The sequence below is a fragment of the Schistocerca gregaria genome, chromosome 8 (assembly GCF_023897955.1).
Source record: "Schistocerca gregaria isolate iqSchGreg1 chromosome 8, iqSchGreg1.2, whole genome shotgun sequence".
NCBI lineage: Eukaryota > Metazoa > Arthropoda > Insecta > Orthoptera > Acrididae > Schistocerca > Schistocerca gregaria.
Window position 1 is genome coordinate 345,500,822 of NC_064927.1, and position 16,160 is coordinate 345,516,981.

Here is a 16,160-nt window from a genome sequence, read left to right on the forward strand (position 1 = left end):
TCAAAATACTCCCCATTACACTCATAAATTTGTCCCACCAGTGCTTCCACTGTTCGAAATATTTTTTGTAGTCATATTTAGAAATGTCTGACAACTCTTCCCTTATTTTTTTCTTGACTTCTTCAATGTTGTCAAATCTGTGCTCTTCCATGTCCCTTTTCATGCATGGAAATATAAGAAAGTCACATGGAGCCAGGTCAGGCAAATAAGGTGCATAGCAATCTTCTTAAAACTTCCAAATAACAGGTTTGAGTGATGGTCTGATTTGGGAGAACAAACTCTGAATGAACTATGCCCTTGGCATCAAAAAAGCAAATCAGCAATGTTTTGATGTTTGATTTTACTTCACAACATTTTTTTGGACGGGGTAATGATGATGTCTTCTATTGGCTTGACTGTTGCTTTGATTCTGGGTTGTATTCATAGCACCATGACTTATCACCAGTAATGACCTTTGACAGAAAACCTGGATTAGCTTTCAGCTGTTATCTCAAAGCACGATATGTTTCAACTATGTTCTTTTTGACTGCCCATCAGAAACCCGAGGAACAAACTTGGCAGCAACCCTTTTCATTCCCAAATCCTCTGTTAAAATTCACTCAACCGAGCTCCAAGATAACCCACTACTCTCTGACAGTTGATCAGTTGTCTATTGATGGTCTGTGAACACAAGTTCCGAATTTTTTCAGTATGTTCGTCGATTCAGGCAGTTGATGGATGTTCATAATGAGGTTTGTCATCAAGTGACATGTTACTTTTAAATTGAGCAAACCACTTGTACACTTGAATTTTTCCCATAGCATCAGCTTGATAAGCTGTTTTCAGTGCTAAAATAGTTTCAGTAGCATTTTTACCAAATAGAAAACAAAATTTTACAGCTGCATGTTGTTCACTTAAACTATCCACCATTAAAAATGAAACAAGAACATAACAGCACTAGCAAAAAATAATCCCTGCAGATAAACAGAACAAGATAAGCCAACAATGCAGGAGGCACTGAACTGGCAAAGAGCTGCACTATACACACCTAAGGCAGACATGCATACTACAAATGCTCCATCCACGGCAATGTTATTCCATTTTTTTCTACCCCCTTGTACATATGACTGGCAAATAAATCTCCAATAGTCAGGAAAAGGTGCACGCTTTTTACCATCACACAAAATTATTTTGATATGATAGCTACATTTTGTATGCAACACTGTATAACCTAAAGTGCATCAACCAAAAAGTAGCTTCACTACTCAAAAACATAGGTGGATTTGTGAGCTTCTTAAAAAGGGAAGGATATGGACACAATCATCTTCACACCTTAAAAATGGATAATGGGATGGAATTCAGAAATTCCTTGTCGGTGACTACAGAAAATTTCTTAATGCTCTTACATATTGTTGGGGGACATATTTTGAAACGAGACAACAATTTCAGATGGTCAGTTTCTGCTTCTCTCACATTAGCAACCACTCTTATAATTTGTTTCAACAACAGGCAGCAAGTTAAGTAACTTAAAAGTGTCATGATAATTATGACTGGTAACAAAAAGATAGCTACTTCACTCTGAAGACTTGCAGCAATGACTCTGAACAATCAATCAGTACATATTAAGGTTTGGAGGAAGCCTGCAAAGCACAAGCATGACGATAAAAATGGGTCTAACAGACAGTGGTATGCAGCACATACTGTGTGTTGTCTTTTGAGGCATGACCAGATGTTAAATTCATTGTAGCATTGATTGCAAGCAAAATCTCTCTTTGTACAGAGATAAAAGTGAATATTTTTCCTTTTGTAAGTTAATGACGATATAATAACAAAATAAGTTCCATAGACTTCTATAAGGTTTTTCCTCACCCTAAATTTCTTCAACTTCAAAAGTCTGGAACCAATATGTTTGAAATTGTAGACCTCTGTGTGCAATGTTCACACTGCAGAGGAAAAGCCAGATTGAAGGACATGCAGCATTCAGTTTTGTCCTCACTGTAAAGCAATTTTGAGACTGTTACTGTGTATATCATTTACAGTGATAGTTTCAGGATTACTGCTTGGTGTCACCGCAACTACAAATATGGAGGAAACTTATACAGATACTACATCATGTCAACTCAGCTACTTATATCCAATATAAAATGAAAGGCAGTGCTACAAATTAGCAATTTTTTACTCAGTAGTTGGCACTTGAATAGGGGGAAAAATCCCTAACTTGCTTGTTTCTCATCTAACAATACAAAATACTTTGAGAAGATAGTGAAATTGGAGAAACCGATAAAGCATTCACTGCTTGTGTCTATTGACTTGGTAGGCCAACAAATGACTGACTAATAAATGAACAACAATGAGCAAGAACATAACAGTGGTGGCACCAATAATAAACATTCTGCACCAAGCAAGTAGCTAGCTGTGACTGTTTGTCATCACTGACCATGCTCAGATTTGAAATAATCTGATTAATACATCTGCTGTGGCCTCCACCATCTTGTGCATTAACTCTCATATTTGACAATTTTAGAAATCTTATTATTTGATATAGTCAAATTTGGAGATAAGAAATCTGTTGTGTTGAAACTGTGGATTCAGAAAAACTGTACATAGATAATATTGCACATGTAGTTTTACTCATTACAGTGCTAATTTTGGCTTGTCTACAAGCCATCTTCTGACCATAACAAAATACATTAATTCATGCACAACTGTCAAACAGAAGTGTGCATTGCCATAATTTATGTGAACAGTATCATTTATTACGCAATCCAATGGAACAATGATAAACATGGTCTGTTCAGAAAATACTGGAACTTTGTCCACAAAGTTTTTCTACGCTTACCTTTTACTTATTGTGTGTGGCCTTTGAAATAATCTCCTCCACAATTGATACACCACTCCCAATGCTGTTTCCACTTCCAGAAGCAGTCTAGGTATGCCTCTTGCTGGATCGTGTGAAGAGCTGTCTTCAAGTTTTCTTTTATCTCATCTTCTGCAACTCTTTGTGCTTTCAATGTGGTTTTCAGCTTTGCAAATAAGAAAATGTCCACAGAGGCCAGGTCTGGAAAGTATGGAGGATGAGGCAGCACAATGATTTTGTTTTTATGCAATAGTCATGCACCAACAGGGATGAAAGTTCGGGTGCATTATTGTGATGCAATAGCCATGAATTGTCTTGTCACATTTCGGGCCTTATCACATTTTCTTACATTCACTGCAACACATCTTGATAGTACCATTGATCAACAGTTTATCTTTAAGGCATGAATTCTTGATGAAATAACCCTTCAAAGTCAAAGAAAACTATCAGCACGGATTTGGCATTTCAGCTGACCTGATGAGCTTTGTTTGGTCTTGAAGAATCTTTCCTGACCCATAGTCAAGTTAACTGTAGGCTTCCTGCATCATTTGGTGTGCCTCTGTAAAAGTTTTCTTGAGTTTCATGCAAAATTTAGTGCAGGGAGCATTGCTCTAATTTTGTCTTCTCTAAATTCACTAGCTTTGCAACATAACATTCTACTCAATATGGTACTGAACAATAATTAACAGGCATACAACAATGAAACTTCTGGCAGTTACACATTGAACACAGGCATGTGCAGAGACGCCAACTGCATTTCGCTACAACACGCTATTGGCAAGAAATTAGGAATGTTCCGGAATTTTTTGAAAGACCTCTTACATCCCAGAATAAAATGTTATCATATGTAATGCCCACTTACAGAATCGGGCAGTCTTCATATGTGGACATTGAGAGCATGCTTGCCACATAATGTTATTCTGAAGTACAGTTACAAGCAGTGACTGTTATGGACTAAAGAATGAGATGCTGTTCCAATTAGGGAGAAGTAAATCTTTGTCCCTATGTGCACTGCAGATTTGTAGCCTCAACCATAACTATTTCCTTTTAACTTTAACCATTTGTGCTAACTTTGCTTTATACATATTTTTATTCTTCCATAGTAATGTGTCACTTTCAACTATAAAAACTTTTTGTTCAAATAAACTTTACACTTTCACTTAAGCAGTTTTCTATTGCCTTCATTCACCTGACATAGCACATTTATCTTATTATCTGACATGGTCAAATTTGGAGATAAGCAAGCTGTTGTGTTAATGTTGTGTCACTGTTTACAACTTTACTTTAGAATAACAGAATGAGGCAAACATCATCTCACTGTCCACATATGAGAACTGTTTGATTCTGTCACTGTGCATTATTTATGATTTACATAATTTTTCCATTGGACTGTGTAATAAATGACCCTACTCACACAAATTACTACGATGTATCCTGTCGTTGGCAGTTGTACGGTAATGAATGTATTCTGTTGTGATGTGAAGATGGCTTGTAGCTGGCCTGAAACTGGTAATCTGTAAAATTACATTTGCGATGTTGCCTATTAAGGTTTTTCTGAAGCCACAACTTTAATTTTAGAATTAGTTACACACCTAAAAATGAAGTAATGTTGATTTTTTTTGAAACAATTTAGTTTTGTTACTGATTTGTAATTAAACAGTTTTGTTACTGATTTGTAATTAAACCATTCCTATTTTTACCACCCAGAAAATTTCATTTTACCGCTTGGGACAACTAGCCCCTGGTTGGGAACTGCTGTTTTATAGGAGACAACATAGGAGAATAAGTGGAATATTTGTTGGTAGGAAATAGCGCAATAAACACAAGGCAGAGACATTTTAGTATTACCATTTTCTGTTTATCAATTCTTCATAAATCACTTCTGTATATAGTATCACATTTTATACATATGTTGCATAAATACAAAAATATAATATCTTCTTATAAAAATACGCATTTACAACAATGTAAAATCTCTAAAAAATACTAAAAAATACAGCCAAAAAACTGTACATGAAAATCGCAAGCTACATTGATGACAAGTACAGTAGACATAGTCACGAAATAATTGGCAATGGACAAAGATTGACAACATATTCTGAAGTTTCAGAATAAAAAAACTGTGCGCTGTTCAGCTTATTAGTGAGCTTGTACATTCAGTCTTTGTTAACATTTAAAGACTGTATTCTGACCTTACGTGACAACTTAACCTCAAAGTATTTTCATTAACGTAACAGGAACAGTATCGTCTCTTCCTATGCTCCACTGTACATTATATCTCCTGTAATTGTATGATTTATATTTGTGTCATTTTGGCACCTTGTATGTTATTTTTGCCTGTATACCTTTTGCACAGAATAAGTGTGTGGTCTTGGAGAACTCAAGGGTTCAAGTAATTTAAGAAATTTTTATTGCAGTTCTGCATACTGACATTTATCTGTCATTAACATAGTTTATAGATTTTATAGCAAGCAACAGATTGAAAAAACCATTATTTCATTATTTAATAACAGTAGATCTGATGTAGTTACCATACTGCAGTCATATGACAACACTTAGTATTAAAAAAATTGCTCTATTAAAAAAATTGCTCTAAGATCCTTATAAGGTAATATCTTTAAAAAAGCACTGAAAATGGGGAACCTATTATACACTACAATTATTATTCACTGATTCTGTGTTCAGAGAAGTGCTCTGGTTTAAAAATTAAATAGTGTCAGTAAAAACAATTGATAAAACAAATGTTTCACTTGATGATACAGTTATAAACAGAAATACGGTCATGAATAAAACTGTCTTTAAAACCATAAAAATTATCTTGTTTTATACACTTTCGTGTGTTCTGAATAAGCTTGAACATAATCTTGCTATGCACATATGAAACAAGTGACTAGCTCTCTTTTGTTTACAAAACTTTCACAATGAAAGACTGAAAAGATTGCTGCAACAATGTTGTCTCCATGCTACACATCACAAGCATTGCTTCTCATGTAGGAAAAACTGCTTTCCTTTTTTTCACCTGGAAGAAGCCATTTAATCTCCATAAGTTGAGGTTGAACACGTAAAAGGCAAAGAGTGAATGATTACTGTAAAACGTAAGTAAAAACCAAAACAAACAAAGAGAGGACACAATTTCTTACCAACATTTAAAACAGATTAAGAACTTACATGACAACAATGAAATATTTATACATAATGGTAACCAGTTTTGGTCATAAAGTGATCATTTTTATACTTTTTGTACCACAATGGTAGGCGGTGGCAGTGACTGGAGCACATGTTGCGGCTCCACGGACTTCAAGTGCTCATGGAGCAACAATACCTGCTCCTTTCTTGACACCACATACCATAATGATTTACAAAGCATGATCAAAAAATAATGGAAATTTTTGTTTTTATTAAGTAATTTTTATTTATTCATCAACATTAACTTTGTCCCCATCAAAGAGCCCCCCCTCCACCCTCAGATATCTGGAACTGACTTTTTCTTATGGTGTTCGGATCCTTCAGTGATTCTGGTTTATCTCATCAATGACAGCAAAACAACATCCTTTCATGGTTCTCTTCAGCCTCGGGAATAGAAAGAAATCACAGCGAGCCATGTCCAGTGAATACAGGAGCTGAAGCAACATAACAGTTTTCTTTCTTTCTTTTTTTTTGCCAAAAAATCATGAACAAGCATTGAAGTGTGAGCGGGAGCATTACTGTGACAAAATTTCCACAAGTGGTTCTGCCAAAATTCTTCTAATTTTCTTCAGACTGCTTCATGCAAACGGTGCATAACTTCCAGGTAGTATGCATTACTGACCATACAACCACAAGGCAAGAAGTCATGATGCACTATCCCATTGTAATCGAAGAAAAGTGCGAGAAGAACCTTTACATGTGAAGAACTTGCAGAATTTTTTTCAGTGTTGGCTTTTCAGGCAGTGTCCATTCAGACGACTGGGCCTTGTTTTCAACGTCCTAACTGTATACCCATGTTTGTTCTGGATCATTGCTGGATTCATTCAGCAATTCCGGTGTGATGTCCACATGACTTCACTTTTTGCTGGAATTCCAAAATTTCAAAACAAACTTTACTGCTGCCAGAACATCTGAAAAAATTGGTGGCATGAGCATGCCAACATCATCAGCAACCTCTCTGACAGCGTAGCAGCAAATTTCCAGAACTATTTTCTGTACTTCTTCCACACTGTAATTGGTAATTGATGTTCTAGGGCATCCAGATTGTTCATCATCTTCAACGTCTTACACACCTTTCTTTGAAGAGTTTATACTACCTGTAATCTCTTTCCTTACCCAAAGTATATTTACTAAAAGCTACAGTCAACCTTCAGAATGCAGTGCTGCACTTTATTCCATTTTTCCAGTGAAATTTAATGCAAATTCTTTGACCCATTTCTTTCTAAACTAAAAATACGCCAAGCACCCAAAAACACGTATAATGTTTTCAAGTGTCAATGATAAGTTAAAATTCAAAACAGGTGAAAATGCAAATGTTATCAGAAACATGTATAACAATACCATAAAAAATAAAAAATCGGATGTTTAAAACCCACAAAATTAAATAATTCCTGTTACTTTTTGATCACACTTTGTATATGGTCTGAAGATGGTCATTTTATGATCGAAACCAGTTACCATCACAAATAAAAATTTTCTTGCATCCAAGAGAAATGTTCTCAGAAATTACTCTCACAAATCACTGAAAATACACAGACACAAGCTTGTGGCTGTGTATGTGCGGATGGATATGTGTGTGTGTGTGTGTGTGTGTGTGTGTGTGTGTGTGTGTGTGTGTGTGTGTGTGTCTACCTGTCCTTTTTTCCCCTTAAGGTAAGTATTTCTGCTCCCGGAATTGGAATGACTCCTTACCCTCTCCCTTAAAACCCACATCCTTTCGTCTTTCCCTCTCCTTCCCTCTTTCCTGAAGAAGCAACCATTGGTTGCGAAAGCTTGAATTTTGTGTGTATGTTTGTGTTTGTTTGTGTATCTATCGACCTGCCAGCACTTTTGTTTGGTAAGTCAAATCAACTTTGTTTTTAGAAATACCAATTTTCATAGATTTAGGCCTAAAACTTTTTTAATGTAACGAAATATTTTCTTAACTAGTTTTGACCCCTATTTCACTCTTTTAGGGGATGAATTTGCAAAAACACTGAAACACATTTTTTTTTAAATTTCTAACCAAGAAGTCAAATACCACTTTCATTGATGTAGCTTTAAAAATACCGTAGTAGTTCTTTAGCAATGATTTACTTTCCAAAAAACTTTCACCCACTACTTTACCCTCTTAGTGATTGAATTTCCAAAAATGCTGAAACACATATTTTTTATTTCTGAATGAGAAACCAAATACCAGCTTCCATAGTTCTAGCTTCAAAATTGGCTTAATAGTGACATACTTTCAAAAAGCCTTTCATCACTTATTTAACCCCCTTAGGAATGGAATTTTGGACAATACCTTCTTAAACGATGCCTGCAATTTAAGATCCACACCATCTTCAAACTTCAGGTTTCTATCCTTAGCACTTTCAGCTGGGCGATAATGAGTCAGCGAATCAGTGTGGTCCTATTTCATCCCCTTACGGGTTGAATTTCCAAAAACAGTGAAACACTTATTTTTCTATCTCTATCTGAGAAGCCAAGCCCCAATTTTCAAAGATTTAGCTTTCAAAATGGTTTTGCAATGAAATATTTTCACAAAACGTTTGACCCCCCCCCCCCCCCCCCTTTTCTCTTCCTTAGTGGTTGAATTTTCAAGCACAGGGATGTATATTTTTTATTTCTAACAAATAAGCCAAATGCAAACTAATTTTATAGAGTTAGCTTTAAAGGAGCTTGCACAATGAAATATTTCAAAACAAACTTTCATCCCACATTTCACCTCCCATGGAGGATGAATTTCCAAAACAGTGTAACATTTTTTTTTTTTTTTTAAATATCTAACTAAGAAGCCAGATTTAAATGTTCATAGATATAGCTTTAAAAATGCTTACATAATAAAATATTTTCATAAATCCCCTATTTCATTCCATTACGGGTTCAAGTTCCAAAAACAATGAAATGCAAATTTTTTTTATTTGTAACCCAAAAATCAAATACCAATGTTCATGGGTGCCACTTTAAAACTACTTTAATTTTTTTTAATAACGACATATTTTCAAAAACAGCTTTCATTCACTATTTCACTCCTACACGGTTAAAATTTCCAAAAAGATGGTGGAACATTTTCAAAATTACCTTAATAGTGACATTTTTCAATAAGCCCTTCATCCACTACTTCAACCCCTTGTGGATCGAATTTTGAAAAAAACTGCTGTTAAATGACATCTACAGTATAAGATCAACACCCTCTGGAAATTTCAAGTTTATATCCTAAATGATTTGGGCTGGGCAATGATGAATCAGTCAGTCAGTCGCAACATTGACTTTTATATATAGAAATTTTCAAAAATATTATTTTCATTGATATATTAGCTGGAAGTGTTTTTAGTTGTTTCTCCTACCAAATTTTTATTGTATCTTCTCAGATCCTCTCAAAGGCATTTATGAATCATTTTATTTAATGCAGATAAGGGAATGGAAAATTCTTTATGGGATACAAAAAAAGTGATAACTCACTGAATAAATTTCCACTTTGCAGTTGTGTGTGTGCTGAAATGAAATTCCCTGGCAGATTAACACTGTACGCTACACCAGGACTTGAACTTAGGACCTTTGCCTTTGGTGCAAAAGTGCTCTACTAAACTGCCTAAGAATGACTCACCACCTACCCTCACAGATTTACTTCCACCAGTACCTCATCTCTAAACTTTACTTCACAGAAGTTATCCTGTACAGCAAGCACGACTAACACATTTGGAAAAAGGATATTGTGGGGACACTTCACTTCAGAGTGAAAATTTAATTCTGGAAATGAGTCTTCAGGTTGTAGAGTAGCCTTGTATCTGTTTAGTGCTCTCTTCCAGGAGAGCAGGTACATAAAGTTACACAGTAGAACTTCTGTGAAGTTTGGAAGGTAGGAGATGAGGTACTGGAAGAAGTAAAGCTATGAAGACGGGTCATGAGTAGTGTTTGAGCAGCTCAGTTGGTAGGGCACTTGCCTGATAAAGGCAGGTCCCTGGTTTGACTTCTGGTCCAGCACAGAATTACTTGGAACACTCACCTTTTCTTTTGTAGTTCATTTGTTCCACAAGAGATTTTATTTCTTATAAGGATGTTTGTGTAACTATCCTTGTTAAATAACTGCTCCTTTTGTGTAGGTCTTTGTATCCTTAATTTCCTAAGATGCTGAACATGCTGAGGATTTAAAGTAGTATACCTCACCTCCATTAAATATATTTTCATACATCACATTTCTGACTTTGTGACTGATACGTTTCTCTCTAGCTTTGGATCTATTTTTACTCTTCATTGTTGTTTTGGGGAACAGACCAAACAGCTAGGTCATCGGTCTCATTGGATTAGGGAAGGAAGTCGGGCGTGACCTTGAAGGAACCATCCCAGCATTTGCCTGGAGCGATTTAGGGAAATCACAGAAAACCTAAATCAGGATGGCCAGACGCGGGATTGAACCGTCGTCCTCCCGAATGTTTACTCTTCATCTTATGAGTATACGATTATTTGCAATTCAAAAATAGTTTAGGATTTGCACCCTGTCCAGTTTTTCTGTTGTTCGATAAAATATAATTAATTGCATCAAAAGGAAAATTCATTTGAGGTAGACAGCTCCATGAAAATTTTGGCAAACTGGCAGATGTCTACAACTTACTGCCACAATATTTTGGTGCAGAGTCTTCTGGCCACCTTCAGCTGTATGGCTGGCAGAACACACTGGCATATGTATGGTTTACCTAGATGTCACTGCATTTTGTGAGGTTCCTATCCATTGCTCACTTCATTGATAATTACTTCTCTCCTTGCCAGTAATAGTGTGTTTCATCACTAATATTATCTGATAACTGGTTACATGAAATTCATTACGCACAAAGGATTGATGTGCCACTTTTGGTTCATTACATCTGTTGTCGAAAGGTATTATCGAACTACAGTAACAAAATCATGACTCAAGATTTGAATAAAACTTCAACCTTCATAAATGCTTCATCTTTGATCACATTCCCTACTTGCAAATTACTGTTCAGTATTGTCCTGACATGCAACCGTATTATGCAGTACACTACTTGGTTTTCCTTCAAATGCTTCCTCTGATCAAGTGTTTATGACTCACCACATCTATAAGTATGACACTCATGTGCACTCAAAAACATGCCATCATAAAACTAACTGTTGAACCTGGAAATTCTTAACTTTACAGTGTTGCATCTTTGAGAGGTTATATTTGTTCTTGTATCAGTTGAGATGTGTGTACTGGTTGAGAGCATGTGCTTCTGTTATAAGCCAATGCACTGCACAGCACACCCTTCATGGTGAAAGCTCATCTCATCAATATCAAATCAATCATATTTACATGGTAAAACTGCTGAACAATCAAGCTGACAACTTGTTGCTTTCAGCTTAGGTTATTTAAATCTGCAGATAAAATATGTAGAATTTCTTATATATTATGGACATAGTCCTACAATGGATTTGAATGAAGATGCCACACATTTTGACTACATCATAGGTGGCTCCTGCAGTACTGCCCACTACTAGCCATGGATGCACACTTTTAGTCCACACAGCCTAAGTGAAACTGCAGTACATGGTTTCAATGTGTTAGTGACCTCCTTTGGTAGAGAAATGGAAGTCAAAAGTCCTGCAGTTTTCCTCATCAAAGTGTCGATAATCTGCAAGTGGAATGGAACACCTACAAACTGTGTCCCTAATCAATGGATATTCATCTTAGGAAGTGCACAAAGAATTACAGAAGTATAAATGACAGAACAAAGAAGAGGATGACGGCTTCAAAATGACAACTTACCTGCCACGTATTTGAAATGTTTCCACAAAAACAGAGTATTAAGAATACATAAAGTTAAAATGATCTGTTGTCCTCAATCAAAAATTTAAGCATTTTTAGGATCTTTGGAAGACAACTTAGATTTGTGCAAGGCAGGTGTTTATAGGATTCTATGCGAGTTCATTTTACACAGACCCATAACAGCACCAATTTTTATACAGACTCTCTATTGCCTCTTTGTTGTTAGTCCTCTCTTCGGATACTTGACCCCAAAAATTTTGTGAGTTTCCTTAATCAAACTTGTTTTCACACATGCTTCCATAATTTCAATTCTTTCACCTATCAAGAAAGTAGTTTTGCAGACTGCAAAGACAAATGTCTAGCTTCACTGATGAAATAAACTGAAACACTGACAGAAGAAAGCTAACAATCAATTATTGCAAAAAGCTGTCAATATTTTGTAGCTGTTTACTCTTTCAGAAGTCAAAATATTGCATTCACATTCAAAGGGGAGATGGGTCTGCATAATGAGTATGTGGGCCCAAGCACAAACAGAATTATCAACATGCAATGCAATACTGCACACGGCCCAGTTACACCATTAGAAATAATGCTCATGTGTAAATCAATAAATTAAGCGAGTATTCTAATTTCTTAAGTGTTTAATGACAATAAAAAGGATAGTTGCTACTCATCATACAGCAGGGATGCTGAATTGCAGATGAGCACAACAAAAAGTATGTCAAACACAGCTTTCGGCCAAACAGGCTTTTATCAGTATTACACAACATACAATCATATCCACTCACATAAATGCAGCTCACACACACAAGTCCACAGTCTCTTTCATGTCTGTGTGTTGTCTAATTCCGATGAAGGTCTGTTTGGCCCAAAGCTTTGTTTGACAGTCTTTTTATTGTGCCTGTGTGAAACTCAGTGTCTCTGTAATATGGTGAGCAGCAACTATTCTTTCCATAATACTGTCATTATTCCATCCTGTATTTTCCATTCTGAAGTGTTTATATTAAGAACAACCTGAATTAGATCTCAGAACTCACATATCATCTTTAAAGTCCAAATTCTGCAACTTTTGCTTTATAGATAATGTCAGATTTAGAGATGAAAATGTCACATGGTTGACTTACTTTTGATATTTTCATTTACTAACGTTTTATGCCATCAAATTCTAGCATAGCTCATCATCGAGAAATAATGGGTTTGTTGCCCAGAAGCATGAGACAAGGACAAATTTGGTGTCCACTCTACAACCTTTAAAGAGTTGGGCACACTGCCAACAGCCTCACAGTACATTTATGTTCTTATGAAATTTACTATCAACAGTCAATCACAGTCTGTAGACAAGTGAGGTATTCAACCAAAAAAATATTTGCCCACCTGCCCAGTGACATAAACATTTAATGTATCAACTTCAAGCACAAAATGAAGTAATATCTTACAATGTAGGTGCCCATGACTGGGGCTAACTTCAGTTAAAACTTCTGGGCTGAGAACCTATGGTTGATACATAAAACTGCAACCTGATGTTTTGTCTCTGACTGCAGTTGTCATTTTATTTCCAAAAGTGTCTTCCACACTCAGAGACATGACACTGGGAAAATGTTATATATATCAACTGTAGCCTGTAAAGGGACACCTCCCTCTAGCGTTCTTTTTCTCAAGTTGATACCAGAAACATATCTGAATTTTGAACAGGTTAACTTTATCTCAGCTGTTTTTCTAAAAAAATTCTCATGATTTCATACATGATGTGTTACATTTAAAACTAAAATCTATAAAAAGAAATTACTTTATTTTCTTTGTTATAATTGATATGTAGTAGCTCTGAATGTATAGTTGAAATTATTTTTTTTAGGAACATTTGAAATTATTAAATATTTGGTACACTTAAACTTTCTATTATTAATTATGCTACCTTATACTGTTTATTATGTTTATTTCCAGATTCATTTATATATTAATAGGAATTTATTTGTCAAGAAAATCTGTACACCCTTTGGAATATTGTTCTTACCACAGAGTGAAGCTGTAGTTGGCATGCCTCTGATGTGACTGGACGTGTTATTTTATTTGGGGAAGAATAATATTTCAGCTTTGTTAATGTGAAAATTCAAAAGACAGCGTGCTATAGAAAAATGTGAGACACTAAATCTTCATGAAAACAAAAATAATTGCACAGGCTTAGTTCAAAGTTAATTAAGTCAAATGGAACCACGAGATCCTAAAATACGAAAATTTCTGCTTCAAGAATCAGCTCCTAGATGTGAAGAACGGGAGCCAACTACAGAAAGTAAGATAAGTAAAAAGTTTATTGTCAATCTTACTCCTCTCAAAACTTATTAAAACAGTTAACCATAAAGACAGTGACAACAACAAATTGTGGCAGTGAGAGATTACACATAGTGGTGTGGTCTGGAATAAATTGACTAATAATGAAGTTTTGTCTGTTGCAGAAGAAGGGAGAGTGATTTGGGCCATTTGCAGTTTGTGTATGAATGGATTTCTGATCTGCCCAACAAAGTAAATAGTATCAACAGTGATGTATTACCACCAATGATGGACCGGATCGAATGAAAGAGGATTTTACAAAAAAGAAAGTTAAGTACAATCTATTTGTCGAGTTAATTTGTTTGTGGACTCATGTGCTTGTAAACAAAATGAATAGAGATGAGGGTAGACACTAGGTAGAAGTGAAAGCTGTAGGATTCAATCAGGACATGTCTGAGCCAAGTGGAATCATACTTAGCAAAGACACAGTAAAAACTGATATTTTGCAATTAACTTTGGCAAAACTATAGGAAATGAAGACAGATAACAATAGCAAATTTAGTCCAGTTAATGATCAGTTAACTGATATAAGAACTGAAAACAACAGTAAAATCGACAGGGTACAAGAGCAAATGGACCAAGTTGCAGAGCTAAAAAATGGGTTGTCAGAGAGGTTAAGAAGTGTGAATGAAAAAGTTGATGTTTGAGAAAATAAATTTATTGTTTTGGAAAATGAGTACATAGTTGAATCAGCAGGACAATTGAAGAATATTGATGAGATCAGAATTGAACAGAAGGCTGCAGAGGAAAAAATGGCATAAAACTTGAAAAAGAAAAGCAAATTAATGTAATTGTTATAGATAAAAAAATCTTGCTTTTCAAGAAATTCATGTGAACCAAAGACTGTGCACAAACAATGGTATCGTGTGGTCCAACACTCCTATCAGAAGTTTTCCATCAGACAATTTACATCCAGTGGATTTTCTGCACCACTGTAGAGATAATTTTGTGTCACTCATGAATGACAATCAAAAAATTAAATTTGTTAAAAGATGTATTGAAGGCAAAGCTATATCATGGGTAAATTTAAATTTAAGTCAGTGGGAAACGTGCCAAAGTTCCGTAGAAAAGTTTTTTAAAATAAAATTTGGTTGGAAGTTGAATAGGAGAGAATCAAAAGTGAATTTTGAATGGACCTAATTACAGGATTAGGGACAGTACTTTGAAAGAGTTTTGAAAGTATCAACTTAAAAAATTAAGACACCTTGACAAACCATTTGACAAAATGACCTTGACTGATGCACTTAAAAGGAGATTACCAGAAAGGTTGCAGTGGTATTTAGTACATGGGCAATTGTCTTGAACAATTTTTATGATATGTTGACAGGCTGGATAGCTCAGTAGAAAGAAGTACATTCCATAATAATCAGAATGATAGAAATCACAATGGGAATAATTACAGGAACAGGATCAAAGTGTTAATTGAGACAGAAATTTTGAACATCAGCAGGATAGGTATAAAGGAGATTTTAATAGGAGGAACAATCATAGAAGTAACTACTCAAGAAACAGAAGTTTGCCTCAGTGAAGGTCCTTAATGATGTGGCACATGTATCCAAAACTGAACAGAAGGAATATCAGATTTCTCATTTATGTTTTGATCAAAAGTCTTGGGATACTAAGTTTAATTATGGTTAAGTAGGTACTAATCATGAACCAGAATGTGAGAGCAGTGAGAATTTTGATGTAGTATGTACTAATGATTTCTTCTCTTGGTTGGAAAACAGTGTTACTGATGTATGTAAATCAGGTGATGACTGTACTGGATCTGAACTAGATGTTATGTAAGACGAGCTTTTTTTCTCCACCCCGAGTTTTGACCACTGCATTTTCATGTTTGTCAATATGGCCAACTCTATGTTTTGAATTTTTTCCTACCTCTGAGAAGAGATGGTTGCTAATAGGAATCTGATGAAATTGAATCACATACAGTATTCTCTTCACCATAAGAACAATATGAATGTAAACATTTTGCTATGTACTCTTTTGTGTTTGCTGCTATCTCATTTAAATCCTGTCTTCCTAATAAATTACAAAACTAGAGTGAGACAACAGCAAACGCGGAAGAAT

At 35.3% G+C, this 16,160-nt stretch overlaps 1 protein-coding gene across 3 annotated transcripts in view; it reads right to left on the reverse strand.

Moving 5' to 3' along the window:
* Positions 1 to 4,668: 4,668 nt before the first annotated feature.
* The window catches only part of LOC126284553 (uncharacterized), a 472,805-nt gene continuing 461,313 nt past the window's right edge, over positions 4,669 to 16,160 (reverse strand). For all 3 annotated transcript variants that reach the window (XM_049983554.1, XM_049983556.1, XM_049983555.1), the window contains one exon: positions 4,669 to 5,855. In XM_049983554.1, coding sequence (XP_049839511.1) covers positions 5,852 to 5,855 — 4 coding nt within the window. In that variant the 3' untranslated portion in view covers positions 4,669 to 5,851. The remainder of the gene's footprint in view (positions 5,856 to 16,160) is intronic.